Source organism: Sphaeramia orbicularis, chromosome 24 (assembly GCF_902148855.1).
Source record: "Sphaeramia orbicularis chromosome 24, fSphaOr1.1, whole genome shotgun sequence".
Classification (NCBI taxonomy): Eukaryota; Metazoa; Chordata; class Actinopteri; order Kurtiformes; family Apogonidae; genus Sphaeramia; species Sphaeramia orbicularis.
This window is the reverse complement of record NC_043979.1, coordinates 32659139-32677157: the sequence shown is the minus strand read 5'-3', so window position 1 is coordinate 32677157 and position 18019 is coordinate 32659139. Positions and strand designations below refer to the sequence as shown.

The window sequence follows — 18019 nt, the reverse complement described above, 5'->3', positions numbered from 1 at the left end:
TTAAATTGAATTAAGCAAAAAAAAAAATTGCTTGAATTAAGGAAAAAATCTTGAATTTTAAGCCAAAAAAAAAACAAACTCAAATTTAGCAAAAAATCTTGAATTAAGCCAAAGAAAAATCTTCAATTAAGTAAAAAAAATCTTCAATTAAGTAAAAAAAAAATCTTGAATTAAGACAAAAAAAATCTCAAAATTAGCAAATAATCTTAAATTAAGCCAAAAAAAAAAAATCTTCAATTAAGTAAAAAAAAATCTTCAATTAAGCAAAAAAAAAATCTTCAATCAAGTAAAAAAATCTTCAATTAAATTTTTAAAAAATCTCAAATTTAGCAAAAAATCTTGAATTAAGACAAAAAAAAATCTTCAATTAAGTAAAAATTAATCTTGAATTAAGCCCAAAAAAATCTTTAATTAAGTAAAAAAAAAAAATCTTGAATTAAGCCAAAAAAAAAAAAAAATAAATAAATAAATCTTCAATTACATAAAAAAAATCTTGAATTAAGCCAAAAAAATCTAGAATTAACAACTTTAATTTTTTTTGTTTTGTTTTAGTGCAGAAAAATAACATTAAATTATGAAAATATTTACAAACTATCCTGTAACAATAAAATGTGAATAACCTGAACAAATATGAACAACCTGAAATGTCTAAAGAAAATTAAGCACAATTTTAACAATTTTTCTTCCTGTTCCTCAGCGTTTAGTGTCTTTGTAGATCTGATCCATAATCCACATGGACAAATTATAAACTGAGGAATAATATTGTTAAAATTGCTCTAAATTTTCTTACGTTTTTTAAATTTAAATTTCAGTTTTTTCAGGTTTTTTTTTTTTTTGGGATAGTTTATAAAAGTAAGTATTTTCATAATTTAATGGGGGTTTTTTTTTACACTAAAACAAAGACAAAAATGTGGAGTTGTCATTATTTATAGGTTATTATGTTGTTATTTGTCTGGTCCGGCCCACTGCAGATCAAATTTAGCTGAATTTGGCCCCTGAACTAAAATGAGTTCGATACCCCTGTTTTAGATTATATTATTATATTATTATTATATAGGCTTTTGCTCTTATGTAAAACGAACACTGTATATAATGTTTCATGACAGATATTAGTTTCAGTAATACTGTAGACTTAAACTGGGGGTCGAGTGTCTTGGAGGAGTTTTCGAAAAGAGCGTGAACCCATACATATTGCAGCGACTATCCAAGAAGGACCACTTGATTAAATGAGAGGTTCTGTAATTTGATGAGCCCTTGGAGGCCTTTTATTTCTAGCTTGTTCCTTTTCCTTTATAAACATGCAATCTAATCCCTTTCTTATGCTCTTACAGTATAACCTTATACAGTCAAGTATTCTGAACAGTCTGCATACCAAGGCTGAAAAAAACCCAGTTCTTTTTTTGTTTCCTGTCAGCTGCTTTTGTAAGGTGTATCTGTTGTTTTTCTGTAAGTGACTTCTTCCTGATGCCTCCTAAAGTACAATAACAGAGGAGCGGCTGGAAATTCCACTCCGCAGTGTTTCTCTCTTGTTTCCTTCAGGAAGTCAGATGATAAATTGGCAGTGGATCCTCACCTCGTGTTTTCATAGGGATATTAACAATGTTAATGCCCACCTGTGCACCCAGTATTACATTGCATTACATTTATTTTCCCTCTGTTCAGGTAAATTAGGGTTTGGCGGATCCATATACATGAGCCCAAACCTCTTTCACTGTGACGACTGCTCCTAAACCAACAAACCTCTTAGGTCAACAGCACGAACATAGTTACGAAATTGAACTACTTCCCCATTCAGTCAGCAGGCTGGGAAACTCTGAAATTATTTGTCTATACAGTGTACGGTAAGTAATTTTTATGTCGCTGTAGGGCATGTTAAAATAAACCATGGTGTGGAAAAGCCAGTTTCACTTACTGGAACGTCTTATTGTATTTGTCTCAATAACAACAGTAAAAACAAATGAACAAAGTGTTGTGATTAACATGTTGAAGCAACACAAGTCTATGCTACACAGGCGTTAAATGTGCTTTTATTTGGCTACTTTGCTGTATTAGTTAATGATAGTTAAATGACTTTAAAAAATCTCTAATTTTTACAAGGATCTGATGCAACAAAACTAGCCTGAAATACCTGAATACATGAACGTTTGTATTAGAATATCAATCATGAAGTAGCAACAGACAACATGTTATGAATGTGAAATATGAATTTTTAATCAACTATTTCATTATTTGACATTTGTATTCACATAGGGTTTTGATGCAGGTATAGGTGTTGCATAATTTTTGTAAATGTAACAATACTTTTGGAGAGATTAGTCTAAATTAGTGATGAGATTACATTTTATTGATATATAAAGTCTAAAATCTGAAAGAGTTGGCTGTAGCAAGTAGTAAGTCAAATTTCTCAATAAAATTTTACATGATTACATCTGATTATTAATGTTTTATACTTTAATTCCGCCACATCTAAAAGGCAAATACTGTCTATTTGAAAACATGCTACATTTTTCTGACAGCCTACAGTTTCTCATCCCTTTCTTGTCCATTTAAAACCATCTCCCTGTGTATTGATTCTGAACATCTGTGATGAACCCATAAAGTGTTCCTTTATATGTTGACAAAATTCGTCATCTTAAAACCAACTATGCTCTTTAAAAACCCTCTCGGATTTTAGAAAATGCTTCATCACATACTAGAAAAGTGGGTTTGTCACAGGCTAACAATGGTACAAACATGTGATGATCTCATACAATATGAAGTGGTGCTACATTAAACAACTCCACAGTATGAGGTCAGTCTTAAACACACACAACAGTAAAACTGTATCCAAAACATCATATATAGTTGTAAAACAGTGACTCATTTTATGTCTCATGCTTTAAGTACATTTGCTGGTGATCTTACATTCTTTTACTTTGAAAAAGTTTTCAGACACCCATAAAATTTTGTACAATCTCAAATATTATCATGTTTATTGTTAACAAAAACAAATAACAAAACTAAATTCTTGACTGTTTCACCATGTCACGCCCTGGATGTGTTTCTAGGGGTATTATCTCACTGAAACATCCAGTTTTGACCTTGACGGAACAGTGCACATGCCTTCTGAATTGCATTTCCACTGGAAATGAATGGCCCTAAGTTTAACAGGTGTCAGTTTTACACGATCACAAAAACTATCATGTTGTGTTTGTGGCTTGTGGCTTGCCACAGATAGCCACAAACAACTGTAAATGATTTTTTTTTTCTTTTGTGTACTGTTAACAAGAAAAAAAAAAATCAAAACTAAATTCTTGACAGTTTCAACATGTCATGTCCTGCATGTGTTTTGTTATCTTGCGGAAACATCCAGTTTTGACCTTGACTGGAACAGTGTACATGCAAAAGGGAGCATGTGGATTTGGAAAATGTACAGATTTCAGTGACTTAAGAGTGGATCATTATGCAATATATCACAAATGTATGGGGTATATTTTGTCTTATATGTAAGAAAAAGATCTGAATGTTTCTTTCACCACTGCTTGTGGAGTAAAAAGTGCTATCCATTCCGTTCATTTGGTCTGGAATTAGGTTAAAGCGTTAAAACAAATTGTATTTTTTTTCTTTTACATCAGTGTTTTTCAAGCTTGGGGTCGGGACCCCACATGGGGTCGCCTGAAATTTCTAGCAATTGATAAAAATAAAAACTTACTAATAAAATAATATATGGTGAGTTGACAGAGACAATCACAATACATAACAGACATGACAAACCGTGAAGCTGAAACTGAAGCACTGTGGTTCTGTTTATCTTTCAAATGTTCATTGTGGTCAGTTTCAGATGCTGCAGCTCTTTCATAATTCATAGTTTGAGTTCTTGTTTGTTCAGTATTAATTGTCAGCCTTGTAAATCCAAGCTGGACTGACTGTACATATCCTGACCAAGGAAAATAAAATTCTCACATTGTGCAGTAATCTACACCTGCCTCCATCCATAATAATATACATTTTATAGACTAAATGTCATCTAAAATTAATGTTTATTAGCAACATAGTGTAGCAAACTATTACATAATCAAAAACAAATTAATTTTAGCAAAATAAAAAAAAGTCTCCATTTTGAATGTCTGGGGTTGCCAGAAATTTGTGATGTTAAAATGGGGTCACAAGTCAAAAGAGTTTGGGAACCACTGTTTTACATGGTTTCTACTTGTTTTAATACACAGGTGTCAAACATGCGGCCCGGGGTCCAAATCTGGCCCGCCAAAGGTTCCATTCCGGCCCGTGCGATGAAAGTGCAAAAATGAACCTGAACAGTCAAGGCTGTCCAAATCATTTTGGTTCAGGTTCCACATACAGACTAATGTGATCTCAAGTAAAAATAACAACACAATAACCCATAAATAATGACAACTACAAAATTTCTTTGTGAAATATTAAGTGGAAAAAATTTGAGTGAAAAAAATAACATTACACTGTGAAAATATTTGCATTTACAAAACTATTATTTCACAATAAAATGCAAATAAATACATAAAATGAAAACAAAGATGAACAACCTGAAATGTGCAATTTTAACAATATTCTGCATGTTACTAAATGTTTCGTGCATTTATGGATCCACTGTGATCTGTAGTTGTGTTAATAATAAGAGATGTAATATTGTAGGAATTGTTCAAATTTTAGTTTCAAACTCCAAAATTTTAACAATATTCTGCCTGTTACCAAATGTTTATGTAACACTGTGTATAATGTACATGTATAAATACTAAGTCGAGGCATAATATTGTTAAAACTGCACAAATTTTTCAAATGAAATTTTAGTTTTTTCAGGTTATTCACATCTTTTTTGTAAAATGCAAATATTTTCATAATTTAATTGTTGTTGTTTTTTGTACTAAAACAAAATGAAAAACTTGGATTTGTCATTATTTATAGGTTATTAAGTCATTATTTTACTGGTCTGGCCCGCTTGAGATCAAATTGAGCTGAATATGGAACTGAACCAAAATGAGTTTGACAGCCCTGTTTTAATAGCTCACTGTTCTTTACATTGTTTACATTGTGTGTTGCAGTTACTCCTCCTCACCGATAGGGGTCAGCGTCGGCGGCGGGGCGCTGTTCTCCGTCTCAGTGCTGTTCTCCGTCTCAGGTGTCCTTCCGTGTTAATGAAGAGGAGGGGGCCTTTCCTGTTCAAGTGAACACATCGGCTATTGAGGATAAGTTGAAGACATTACAGCTAAAGGCGGCTCCTACCAAACACGACAGTCTGTAATTGTTAAAACAGCTCCACCGGCCGGATTCGGACGGCTTCATGCTCTGTTCCAGCGGGGACGTTTGAGTGTTTGGGCGGCTGTGCTGAGCCAGGTGTCGGGCCACAGTGTGTGGGGAAAATGCCATCTTTTTCATGGAGGTAACGTTCACAGCAGAAAGAGCTAACTGGAAAAAATGAAATGTTAAGAATTTGCTTGTAGTGTGGGAGAGATTAGCTGACCGGAAATTGATACAACAGAGAGCTATTAATACCATTATATTAACTGTCACGATGCTTTTGTGGACCGTTAAGAACAAGATACTGTCTGAAGTTACTAAGTGGAACCAGGACTAGGCATCTGTGACACCCTAAATGTTAACGTATACATATGTTTATGTGCTTAAAGATGTTATTTGTGATGTATTTTGGTCATTGTTGTCCAGTGGTGTTACGTTAATATATGGTTTGTAAACGAGAAATCCACCCTTTTGTGTATTGACTGCTAACAAATCAACACAGAAGTGGAAAAGTAAGTTTTGCAGAAGTAATAAAGCTATTATTCATGTCTGGTAAACAGTAATGCTTGTTAATAAATCATGTTTTCTAACTCTTTTCAGCAACTAGTGCATATTAGTTATATGGGTTGGTTAATAGCTACTAATACTACTACTACTACTAATAATAATGATAATATTGTAGCCCTACTTTATTATGTTTTATATAATTTTACTGTTATTAAACAATCAAATAACTAAGCAGCAAATAGCTAAAGATAGATAAGACAACCATACTGTTTGCTTATCAAAGTGAAAGGGTGTGTCACGAAATATAATTTGGGTTTGGCCTCCTCCCAAAAAAACAAAACAAAGCTCAGAGTCCTGTATAAAAAAGAAACTGCATTCACCAAGTATGTCCATAGACAAAAAAATGAACTTAGCAACTGATAGCAAAACTGATAGCAAAAAAAAAAAGTATGTGTGACATAAGATTGTAAATGAAACCCACTGTGATAAACTAAAGATGACATTAGAATGCATAACATAAGGATAGAAGGTAAATCCCAGTGGAAAAAATGCACAGATGCTTTATGTGCAGTTTCTGTGAGGTATTTGGTCAAATTAGTTTTATCTTTAATAAGAGAATCCGTTGTTGTTTATCTTTGAGATGTATTTTCATGCATGGCACTCGGCCTGTCACAAGCAGCCATTATCCCGTCAGGTAAACCTTGGCAGGGCTCTGTGTGTGTGTTTGTGGTGCAGCAGCCTGCCGGTTGACTGCAGAGTCAGTGCAGTGCATTCCTCCATCTAATAAGCTGCTTGTTCAGAGCCCAGGTTGAGCTGCAGTGGGCTTCTGACAGGCCAGACAGCGGCAGAGTCCCACACAAAGAGGGCTCTGTGTGAGTCAGGCCCACAGGCCCCCTGGGAGGAGGCCTGGCCTCGCTCTGAATAGGATGAATATTCACTGCCACGACAGCAAGGAACACACCTTTTTCATGGACACTCAGGTTTCGTCTCAGGTGTGCAGGAGTTGTCAGTGTTATCTGGGGTCTTTAGCAGTGGGAGATATTGATAATGCTGCAATGATTAGGCCTACTTGATTTATCAAATATCATTCAGCCATTAAGTTCATTACCAACTATTTTTAAAACTGAGCATAAAAGTTCAAGTATTATTATAGGAAAAAGGATTAGAAGGATTGCAGCTTTTGAGGACTCTGCTTTTTCAACATTCTCAAACACTACTGTACATCAATTCATTATTTGACAAAAAAAAAGCCAAAATACTTTTAACACTGTGTAATTCACTTTTTTCCCCCAAATTTGCATATCTATTTTTTAAGTTGAATAATTATGTTGTGCAGTTATTTTGTCTGTCTTGTGCATTTTGTAGGGTATCTTAAATTTATAAGACTATAGAATGTAAGCATTTTGTTGTGCATGAGCCTGTTCAGGTACTGTTTAATACACATACTGGTGATTTTGTTGACTGATAATATTTAACTTATGTGTTATGACTGAATAAAACAAATGTATTCATAAAAAAACAGCCAGTATTTGTAGTCTTAGATGAGGTTTATCATTTCTGCACATCTGTTCAACATAAGCGGGTCATGTTGTTCTGGAAGATCCACCCTGTAGCGTGTAACATGACTACGTCCAACCTGTTTTCAGCTTCTATTGTGTGGGAAAAATGCTGCATTTCTGCTCCACTAATTGCACAAATGAAGGGGGACTTTACCATCCTGTTTATCAAAATCACACTGCAGATTGATTGTTTCTCCTTCTCATATTTACGTTTGTGACCTAATGTCCTGTTTATCTCCCTGTAGGATTTGGCCTGCACTGGTTTTGCTTCTCTTCCCTTCCACTGTGGCTTCACAAGAGGAGTCGTCACTGCTGGAAGGCTGGCAAGATGTGTGGCTCTTTCGCTTCCTCGTCAACATGCTGGGATATTCCACGATCATTATTCCTGGCTACCTGCTCATTAGCTACTTCAAACGCACCAATTATCTCGAAACTGGTCTGACTTTATGACACTAAGATGTATTTTTTGGAAATAGTGCCAGTTAAATTTACAACTTTTACTCACTGTCAATGTTTTTGTTTGTTTGTTTTTCTAGGTAGTGGGCTTTGCTTTCCTGTCATAAAGACCTGTGTATTTGGCAGTGAAGCCAAAACAGGTCTGTTGGATGACGTGTCAGTTACCACAAGGAATGAGGGAGATTCAGGCTCATCTCTCAGACAGGCAATCAAGTTAGTGTTTTGTGCTGCTGGGCTACAGGTGAGGATCCTCCCAGAAAATACATATTAACTACATAATAGCCTTGCTGTTTGTACAGCTGAGGAGGTACATATACCCACAGTTTAGTCTCCTTGGTCTAGTGCTCAGTCCCAGGAGACTCTGTGTACAGTCGCATCTCTTCGATTTGCATTTACCTGAAGGTATTATTTAATACAGGATGTTCCTGTTTCTAATATCAATAAACCTATAAGAATGGCATGCTATGAAGTGTGGTTTGGTTTTGAATATAATACAGTATGTGGAAAATACTGTCATTTTCATCAAATGACTAGTAAAGCTCTAAGTGGAAGGAAATCTCTGGACTCTGTAGTGGCCAATCCATGTGTGAAAATGATGTCTCATGCTCCCTGAACCACTGTTTTACAATCTGACGCTGATGAATCCTGTTATTGTCATCTTGGAATATGTCTGTGACATCAGCGAACAAACAAATCTACTGACGTTCAGACTTGGTCATTCAGTATATTCAGGTAATCAGCTGACCTAGTGTTTTGGACTCATAACATTGCTAATTGTCGTCGTTTGTTTCACAAAGACAAGCTGAAACCAGTGGATTGTCTCAAAGAAGAAGGATTTATTTGGTACATACAGGGTAAAACAGGCATACTGACAGCGTGTCAGCATCCAAATACAAGTTGCATCTAGTGAACGGTGTTTTTCAAGGTTTCCTCGGAGTTGTTACACGTATGTGTTTACGTAAATTGTAGATAAGTCCATGGCTCAGCTGGCGCCACTGTATCCGTGGAAGGTCTTGGAACACTAAGACTGTTTCTAACAGCTTGTATGAACTTTATACAGAGTAAAAATGTGTCCAAAGTTCACATATAGTAAAATATGGCTAAATAATAACATAACAAAAGTAAAGATCCATAAGATCTGGACTCTGTAGTGGCCAATCCATGTGTGAAAACAATGTCTCATGCTCGCTGAACCACTGTTCCACAATCTGACACTGATGAATCCTGTTATTGTCATCTTGGAATATGTCTGTGACATCAGCGAACAAACAAATCCACTGACGTTCAGACTTGGTCATTCAGTTTATTCAGGTAATCAGCTGACCTAATTTTTTGGACACATAACATCGCTGATCCTAAATCTGACCAACTGAAGCCATCCCAGATCATAACAGTGCCCCCACAGGCCTGTACTGTAGACACTAGGCATGATGGGTGATCACTTCATCTGCCTCTCTTCTCCCCCTGATGAGTCCATCACTGTGGAACAGGGTCATCAGACTCATGACCTTTTTCCATTGAAACACAGACCCTGAATAATAATACTTAACGTAATTACGTGTACAGTGACTTTGACATTCCTAGCTACTAATTACTCACCAGAAAGAGCTCACATGTAAGACACACATTCACATCTTAGAATCTACTGGTAAAAAGCTAAAGACATGTTTCTTCACAGGTGTCGTACCTGACATGGGGAGTCCTACAGGAGCGGGTGATGACGCGTTCTTATGGCACATCAGCTGAAGAAGAAGGGGAGAGATTCAAGGACTCGCAGTTCTTGGTCTTCATGAATCGTATCTTGGCTCTGACCGTGTCAGGTCTCTGGTGTGTCATGTTCAAGCAGCCACGTCATGGAGCACCAATGTACAAATACTCTTTTGCATCACTGTCCAACATCCTGAGCAGCTGGTGTCAGTACGAAGCCCTCAAGTACATCAGCTTCCCCACTCAAGTCCTGGCTAAAGCCTCTAAAGTTATCCCTGTCATGCTCATGGGAAAGATCGTTTCTAGAAAGAGCTATGAATACTGGGAGTATTTAACTGCTGTTCTGATCTCGGTGGGCGTCAGCATGTTCCTGCTGTCCAGCACGACGGGAAAACACCCGTCCACCGTCACCACCTTCAGTGGGATCATCATCCTCATCGGCTACATTGTGTTTGACAGCTTCACCTCCAACTGGCAGGACAACCTGTTCAAGTACAAGATGTCGTCAGTGCAGATGATGTTTGGGGTGAATCTGTTCTCCTGCCTGTTTACGGTCGGCTCGCTGCTGGAGCAGGGTGCCTTCTTCGACTCACTGGCCTTCATGACACGACATTCAGAGTTCGCCTTACATGCCGTGTTGCTGTCTGTGTGTTCGGCATGTGGCCAGCTCTTCATTTTTTACACCATTAACCAGTTTGGTGCTGCCGTCTTCACCATCATCATGACCCTGCGGCAGGCCATTGCCATCCTGCTGTCTTGTTTCCTTTATGGTCATGCCATCACCCTGGTGGGTGGCTTCGGTATTTCCATAGTTTTCTTGGCACTTTTCCTACGGGTGTATGCACGTAGTCGCATGAAGGCAGGCCGGCGGTCAGCGCAGCCACTAGCACAAAAGGTGTAGCACTGACAAGTGCCACCAAACTGGGAACTGAGACCACGTTTTCTGTGGTGCTTTTTTTGTGGTGTGTATTTGTTAAAGTTTTTCTTTTTTACTGTTTATTTCCATGTTTTTTTCATTTTAGGAACGGTACAGAAAGGGATTCTACAGTTTTGACTCTTACACCAAGATGCCCCCAAGGGGTCCATGTGATTTGTCTGGTCACCAGTCACAGAAGTTTCGAGTGCCTGTACGATTGTCTGAGTCCCAAACTACAAACTGCCTCCTCACAGTTTTACAGTAGTTTATTTCCTCAAAGCACCATATGTGGCTTGTGCAGCCATTTACTGTGACCCAGAAAATGTATTTTGACTGTATGAATTAGCATTATTATTATTATTATTATTCATACCTGTTACTTTATGACATTGCCCCATACTTGGCTTTATCTCAAATATTCAGTCACCTTGGTAAATACACTTTCCGTTTCATTGTTTGTTATTCAGTTGCTTATCTCACACTCCTCCATGTTGGAGCGCAGGGGCCTTGATGTGTCTTAATGTGGGCTTTTACCTTGTAAAGCTGTAAACATAGCCTGAACACACGGTGCATATATTAATGTTTAATTTAAAATATATTAACAAGCTCCAGATACTACCATCTAGCGGGTGGTAAACAACTCTTTACGTTGTTTTTACAAATTGTATAATTTTGCTCCAACATGGCTGAACCAGATGCTGCTGTGGGTTCACACATTTTTTGTTGGCTTAACAACAACAGATTTTACTAAATGTTTGAAGATCACTCTAAATTCATGTAAATATAACTTTGAATTATTGTTCATTTCCAGCTTGTCTGTTGTGTACTTTTTGTAAAAACACTTACGTGTTTTCACTGTTCAATGTGAATGTTTGGTAAAGACTAAATGGATGACGTTGACAGTGTTTTTTTGGGGGGAGAACAGAATGCATACAAAGGAAATGCAGTGTACTTGGTGACTTGTTTTTATTATTCTAATATTTCCTCTGGTAACTGGATTAATAATAAAACACATTAAATTAACATAAAACTGTGAAGTGAAGAGGTTTGATTTAACTCACATAAATTACAGCTTTAGAGTGAAAATGCAAATTAAGACAAGAAAGCAGTGATATGAAAATATGCTTTGACTTGAATTTTACTGTGGACAGTATGAATACAACACATTTCATGGTTTTTCTGGTCTGACTTCATTTAGTTAGAATAAACACTCATTTATCACATTCCGGCTGCAGAACATTAAAGAAAAAACTTTTAAAAATTTCATGGGTTTGGGGGTATATTTACAAATAAAACTTGAGAAAACATGAAACACTGTTCATACTGTCTATGATGAAATATGAGTCAAAGTACATTATAATATTACCACAATCTGTTTTAATTTGCATGTTCTATACTGTTGCAGCATTTTTTATGTGGGATTATAGGAAACACTGCATAGAAAGGAAGAAGAAACGATTAAATCCATAGAAACTGTGGAAATAGGGGCAAACATAGTTATTAAAATTATTATACAACTGTTTCTCATCCACATAAATTCACTAAACACCATTTATTTAATTTACATTTCATTAGAAAATAAAATATCTAAACCAAAAATAAACAAATGAAAGCAATACCAATAAACCCATATATAAATACATTTAAAAAGGATTTATACAAGACCTAAATCTAAAAGTGAGACTAAAAGTAAAATGATTAACAGGTTTGGTCAGTGCATTTATAGACATGTAGTCATCTGACTGGAAATGACAAAACAGAAGAGACTATTGAACAGTTTTGATGGTTTCAGATCAAGTGTAGCATGTGGTTTTCACAGGGCTGAGGCAATGATGGAGATCCAGGGTTTTCCCAAAGTTTGAAGGTACAATTAGACATCCACTGGGAACCAACCATTAGATCTGCAAAACATCATTTAGCTTTGATACTCTCCACTTGGATTTAACAGTATTTTTGCTTCGGTGGTGCCCAGAATAGCTCAGCTTCTGTGTCTGTGAAATCCCTGTAATGTTTAAATGCATCATAGCACAAGCAGTGATAACAGCTTGTACAATAACTTTCTGCATCTTCTGCAGTATCGGTGTTGCACAGCACTAGATACCGTTATCTCAGAAATGAAATTAGCAAACATCAAGAAATGCAACACAGATTTTAACAAACTATATATAGTCACACATGCAAATATTAACTACTGCATCTTTAAGTTTAGTTTTTTGTTGGTGTTTTTCTGACACTGACATCTTTATTACAAATGTACAGTACTGTGCAAAAGTCTGAGGCCACATTTAGTTTTGTCATTTTGCAGAGTTGAAATATTTAACTTTTACACAGAAAATACATAAAATGCAGTGGTGGAGAAAAGTTTTTGGACACCCCATACATTTGTGATATAAGTCACTGAACTCTGCCAAGTATTGTGCCATTCTCCAAACCCACATGCTCCCTTTTGCATGTGCACTGTTCTATTTAGGTCAAAACTTGATGTTTCAGCAAGATAATGAAACACATCCAGGACATGACATGATGAAACTCTCAAGAATTTAGTTTTGATTTTTTTTTTCTTTTTTTTTCATGTTAGCAATAAAAAAAAAATAAAAATAAAAAAAAAAAAAATTTGCATTTGTTTGTGGCTATCTGTTGCAAGTCACAACACACAAACACAGCACTCATGATAATATAATATAATATAATATATGATATTTGTGATTGTGTAAAATTTACAATTGTTAAACTCTGGGCCATTCGTTTCTAGTGGGAATTATTTTAATGTAACACAAAACAACGGATTAGCTTAAAGTAGCTAGACGCTTCATTTCTATAAAACCAAGTAATTATCAGAAAATATTAAAGGTAAGACAACATTCATTATCATTTCTTCACAATATGACCTTTATTTTTGCTTTGCCTTAAGGGATAAATATACTTCTGCTGTTGAATATGTTAGTGTTAGCTTAGCGCCGTGAAGTTTGTCACATTGGTTTGTTTTGCTAAATTATTCACAACATGGCTGGTCTCGAACTGTTAGCTTGTTTTAGATATTTGTCCATATAAGTGTTTGTTGTCTAAGTCGTGTTCTATTTTCAGGAAAGTAGTTTTTTTTAGCTTTTAGCTGATGTTCTTCTGGTTACAAGCGTTGCGTAGCATTACCATGGCAACACAGATGGGACTGCGGCTGCGCAGGGCAACTGTTTAACAGGCTTAAAAGGTGTCAGAGTACTTTTTTTTTTAATGGGGTGTAAAGGTTAAAATCACTATTTAGTGTGACCCCTGACCCCATGACAAGAAGCAGTACAAACAATTAGAAATATCTGACGTGTTGAAATGAAAATAAAAAATGAATGCAATAAATCCCATATTGTCTGAACAAAAGGGTTAAAGGCATTGTAAGTAGAATGGGAAGTCACAGTAAATACCTACCACTTTGATTCATAGAAGATGTTTTTTTCCCTGAAACTTTTTATTTTTTAATGCTGTACATCACATATACCCAGATTGTATCTTAATACAGAGACAGAAATGCACGTGTAGTTTTTATAAACATCATATATCTGTTTCATTTCTCAAGTACAGGTTCCCTTATGTACTGGCCCTGGAAAAACACTGATTCTCTCTTTCTTCTTTCTGTAAAAGAGCATTGTTGGTGGAAATTTTAATAGAGACAGATTTAACCCATAGAGACCCAGTGCTACTTTTGTGGCAGTTCCCAAATGAATTTTCCTCTATATTTAATCATTTTAAGTGATTTAACACCATTTGTGATAATATTATCCTCTGTATTTTGCATTTGTCAATGTAAATCATGTATTTTCCTACATTTAATTCACTGATCATGTAGCTAGATGTTCATGAAACTTGGAGTAAATTCAAAAGTTGTTATATCAGAAACAGAAAAGAACAGAGATATCAATAACTGAATGTAAAAACAAGTATCTCCATCCACTGTCATTGATCCAACTCCATGGGTTTAGAAGATGACAGTGTTTCCATGTTCACTACGGAGCCTCTGAACGTCCAAATGGGTCATATCTGATTATGATTTAAGGCTGAGAAACTGCATTTTACCTCAATTATTTACATGTATTGACAGGATAAGTGGATCAACAGGTATTAAACAGTTTAGATCAGTAAATGCTTTTAGTTGCCGGTGGCTGTTCGGGTCGTTATGGGTTAAAAAAGAAAAGGCCTTGACTCCACCAGGTCAGCATGTTTTTACTGAGGTGTCTTCTGCAAATCGTCTGCAAAAATTCAATTCTTTTTTCTTTCCTGTTGTTCCTTTACTCCTTCAACTCAGTTTCATGAAAAAAAAAAAAAAAATGCAATTTTTTAAAAAGCCTCCGTATCGTAGACTAATTCAGACCACTGTTCTGATTCAACTGAGAACTGGGTTTGACTGTGAAGACGTTTCCCCCTGGTTTATCAATCTCACAGCTGCTCAGTGGGGGAATTTCCCTTCACCTCTCATTTCACAACGTCCTACACCCCATCTGGTTTGGACTAGTGCGTCACAGCATCAGCAGCTCCATTCCTCTGTTCAGTAATGGAAATGACAAACAAGAGATGGGGGGTAAAAGAGGTCGCAGACATGCAGCCCCCAGTCCAACCAGTCAGTCCGCACTCTCACTCTGACTGCAGCCATGATATAGGCTGACTGTTTCAGGTTTATTAGCCAGCATGACTGGTTTTGCCATTACTTGAAACTTCCTGAAACAATCTACTGTCTTCTGCTAAGAAGTGGAGGAAGTATCCGAATACTTTACTCAAAGCGCTAACAGCACATTGTGAAAATACTCCGAGTTCTGCTTTTAATAGCCTTCATATGTGTTATGACTGAGTGAAAAGTAAAAGTAATTCAGAGTACTGCTGTATTGACTCCAAAGCTACATTAAAGCTGCTCTGTCAGATGGCAGAATATCACTAAAAACTTTTACAAACAGCCAATATGAGGTACTTACTTTTGTGTTTTCACTTTCTATAGATTCATACTTACATTGTACTTTTCACTCCCTGTTTGACAGATTTAGTTACCCTTCCATCTTTAATTAAATAAAGTCTGTTAAAAGCCTCTTGAATTCAGTGGAAATCATCCTGTCACAAACTGGCGGACATATGAATTTCACAGGACAGTGATGCTACAAACATATGATGATCTTCTAGAAAGGGAACGTGAGCTGAGTTTAGACCGTCGTGAGATAGGTTAGTTTTACTCTACTGATGATGTGTTGTTGCAATAGTAACCCTACTCCAAAAGTTGTCAAAGATTGTAAAGATTCAGACTAAGAAATGCATACATAAATAAAAATATCTCTATTTTTGCTATAGATTGAACTCCAAACAGTGTATCTAGAGTAGTTAAATCTAAACTGTTAAACACCTAGACCTGTTGTGGTGCCTTCTAAGTTAATTTTTCTCGATGTGTAGCCTAACCTTTCCTAAGTGATTTATTTATCATTTTATTATTTTTCAGTGAAAATCTGGTATTTTCCTATATTTAATTTACTGATCATGTAAATATTCACAAACATTTTGGGTAAAATGAAAAGTTATTATATAAAAACAGAGAAAACTGAAGCAAAAGTGACTATTTCAACAAAACATATCATTAACTGAACAAAAATCCACTGCCTACAACTACTGTTATTTGTCAGACTACATGAGTTTTATTAGTGAATCAGTGTTGCAGAAGATGATTTTGTTTCTTTGTTTATTGTAGAGCCTCTGAACATCCAAATGGGTCATATCTGATGATGATGAAAAGCTGAGAAACCAGGTTTTTTTTTCTTTTTCAACGTATTGATAGGTTTAATGGTTAAAAATTGTTGGAGCCAGAATACATTTTTGTTCATTTATTCCTCTTTTTTTTGTTTTGACCTTAATTTAATAATTGTTTAGTGGGTGTGCCTTTGATGATCACCACATGTGCAATTCATCATGGGTGTTGCAAGGTTACATATACCTGCTGTGTGAGGTGGGCGGTGTGTGTGAGGACAGCCCCAAACAATTTTCTGACTGTGAGACACAGCGTAAATTAAGTTGGTCGGCATTTTCCATGTTTTTTAAGTTAAGCAGCCTATTTTGTTTATTTATAGAAATTATATAGAACAACAATTGTGACCTATAATGAACACTTGGACTTGATATCAGTGAATAAATGGGTTGGCATATCCAAAGACAAAGAAAACCATCCGGACATTAATTCATGCATGCGTCAAAAATATAACAGGTTGAACCCCAGGTGTCAAACATGCGGCCCGGGGGCCAAATCCAGCCCGCCGAAGGGTCCAGTCCGGCCCCTGGGATGAATTTGTGAAATGCAAAAATTACACTAAGATATTAGCAATCATTTTAGTGCAGGTTCCACATTCAGCCTAATTCAATCTCATAATAACGTATAAATACTCACAACTCAAATTTTTCTCTTTGTAAATGTAAATACAACCTGAAATGTCTCAAGAGAAGTGCAATTTTAATAAAATTCCACCTTTTACTAAATATTTTGTGTATCTGTAAATCCACTGTGATCAGTAAGTTATAATGTACATGTGAAAATGATAAACTATAGCACAATAATGTTATTATTATTATTTTTTTTTCAGTTTGTTCATGTTATTCACATTGTTTGAAAGGATAGTTTGTAGATGCAAACATTTTCATAATGTAATTTTACTTTTTTCACTGTAAAACATTGAGAAAAGTTTGGAGTTGACATTATTTACATATTATTATGTTATTATTTTACTGGTTTGGCCCACTTCAGATCAAATTTAGCTGAATGTGGCCCCTGAACTAAAATGAGTTTGACACCCCTGGGTTGAACCCTTCCACACCATAGTAGTGGCTAAAGGTAAAGCCACTACAAAAGGTATTAAAATGTTTAGATCAGTAGATGTTTTTGGTCTCTGATGGTGACTGTTTGGATCTTTGAGGGTTAAACTGTAATTTGTGGACTCAATAAGTTAAAACCATTACGGTCATATACAAGGAAAACAACAAACTACAACAATTAAATCTGAGGAAAGTTATTTAATTTCATTCTGATGATCTTTACAATGACTACAGTTTAAGCTCAGAGACCTAAATAGTCACCAGTGACTAAAAGCATCGGCTGGTCTAAAATGTTTAATAACTTTAGAACCACTAATCCTATCAATACAATGAAATAGTTGAGGTCAATTGCAGTTTCTCAGCTTTTCATGGTGACATATGTGATCCATTTGGACCTTCAGAGGCTCCATAGTGAAGATGGAAACACCATCATCTTCAGCAAAATGTAGTTTGATAAATGACAGTGGTTGCAGATGTTTGCTTTTATGATCAGTTAATGTTATATTTTGCTGAAAAAAAATCACTTTTTCTGATAAAATCACATTTATTGATTTTATCAGTGATCTTTTTTTTTCACCTTTAGGGCGACACGGTGGTGCAGTGGATTGCACTCGTGGGTTCTTGGGTTTGATTCCAACACCACCAGGGTGGGACCTTTCTGTGTGGAGTTTGCATGTTCTTCCCAAGTCTGCGTGGGTTCTCTCCGGGTACTCCAGCTTCCTCCCACCATCCAAAGAAAAGTTTAATCAGTTAATCCAGGGGTGTCAAACTCATTTTAGTTCAGGGGCCATATTCAGCCCAT

The 18019-nt window shown here is 36.0% G+C and overlaps 1 protein-coding gene across 1 annotated transcript; it reads left to right on the top strand.

Annotated features, from left to right (window-relative positions):
* The first annotated feature begins 5128 nt into the window (after positions 1-5128).
* Positions 5129-11427, top strand: slc35b2 (solute carrier family 35 member B2). The gene is made up of 4 exons (XM_030128930.1): positions 5129-5392; positions 7562-7752; positions 7853-8013; positions 9451-11427. The coding sequence occupies exons 1-4, from the start codon at positions 5373-5375 to the stop codon at positions 10378-10380; spliced, it is 1302 nt and encodes a 433-aa protein (XP_029984790.1). The 5' UTR covers positions 5129-5372; the 3' UTR covers positions 10381-11427.
* The last annotated feature ends 6592 nt before the right edge of the window (positions 11428-18019 follow it).

What these genes read in the sequence shown, in the direction of transcription:
- slc35b2 (XM_030128930.1), top strand. Translation starts at nt 5,373, where the DNA reads ATGCCATCTTTTTCATGGAG. An exon ending in ATGCCATCTTTTTCATGGAG is followed by an intron (nt 5,393 to 7,561) that starts GTAACGTTCACA and finishes ATCTCCCTGTAG; the next exon opens with GATTTGGCCTGCACTGGTTT. An exon ending in TTTGTGCTGCTGGGCTACAG is followed by an intron (nt 8,014 to 9,450) that starts GTGAGGATCCTC and finishes GTTTCTTCACAG; the next exon opens with GTGTCGTACCTGACATGGGG.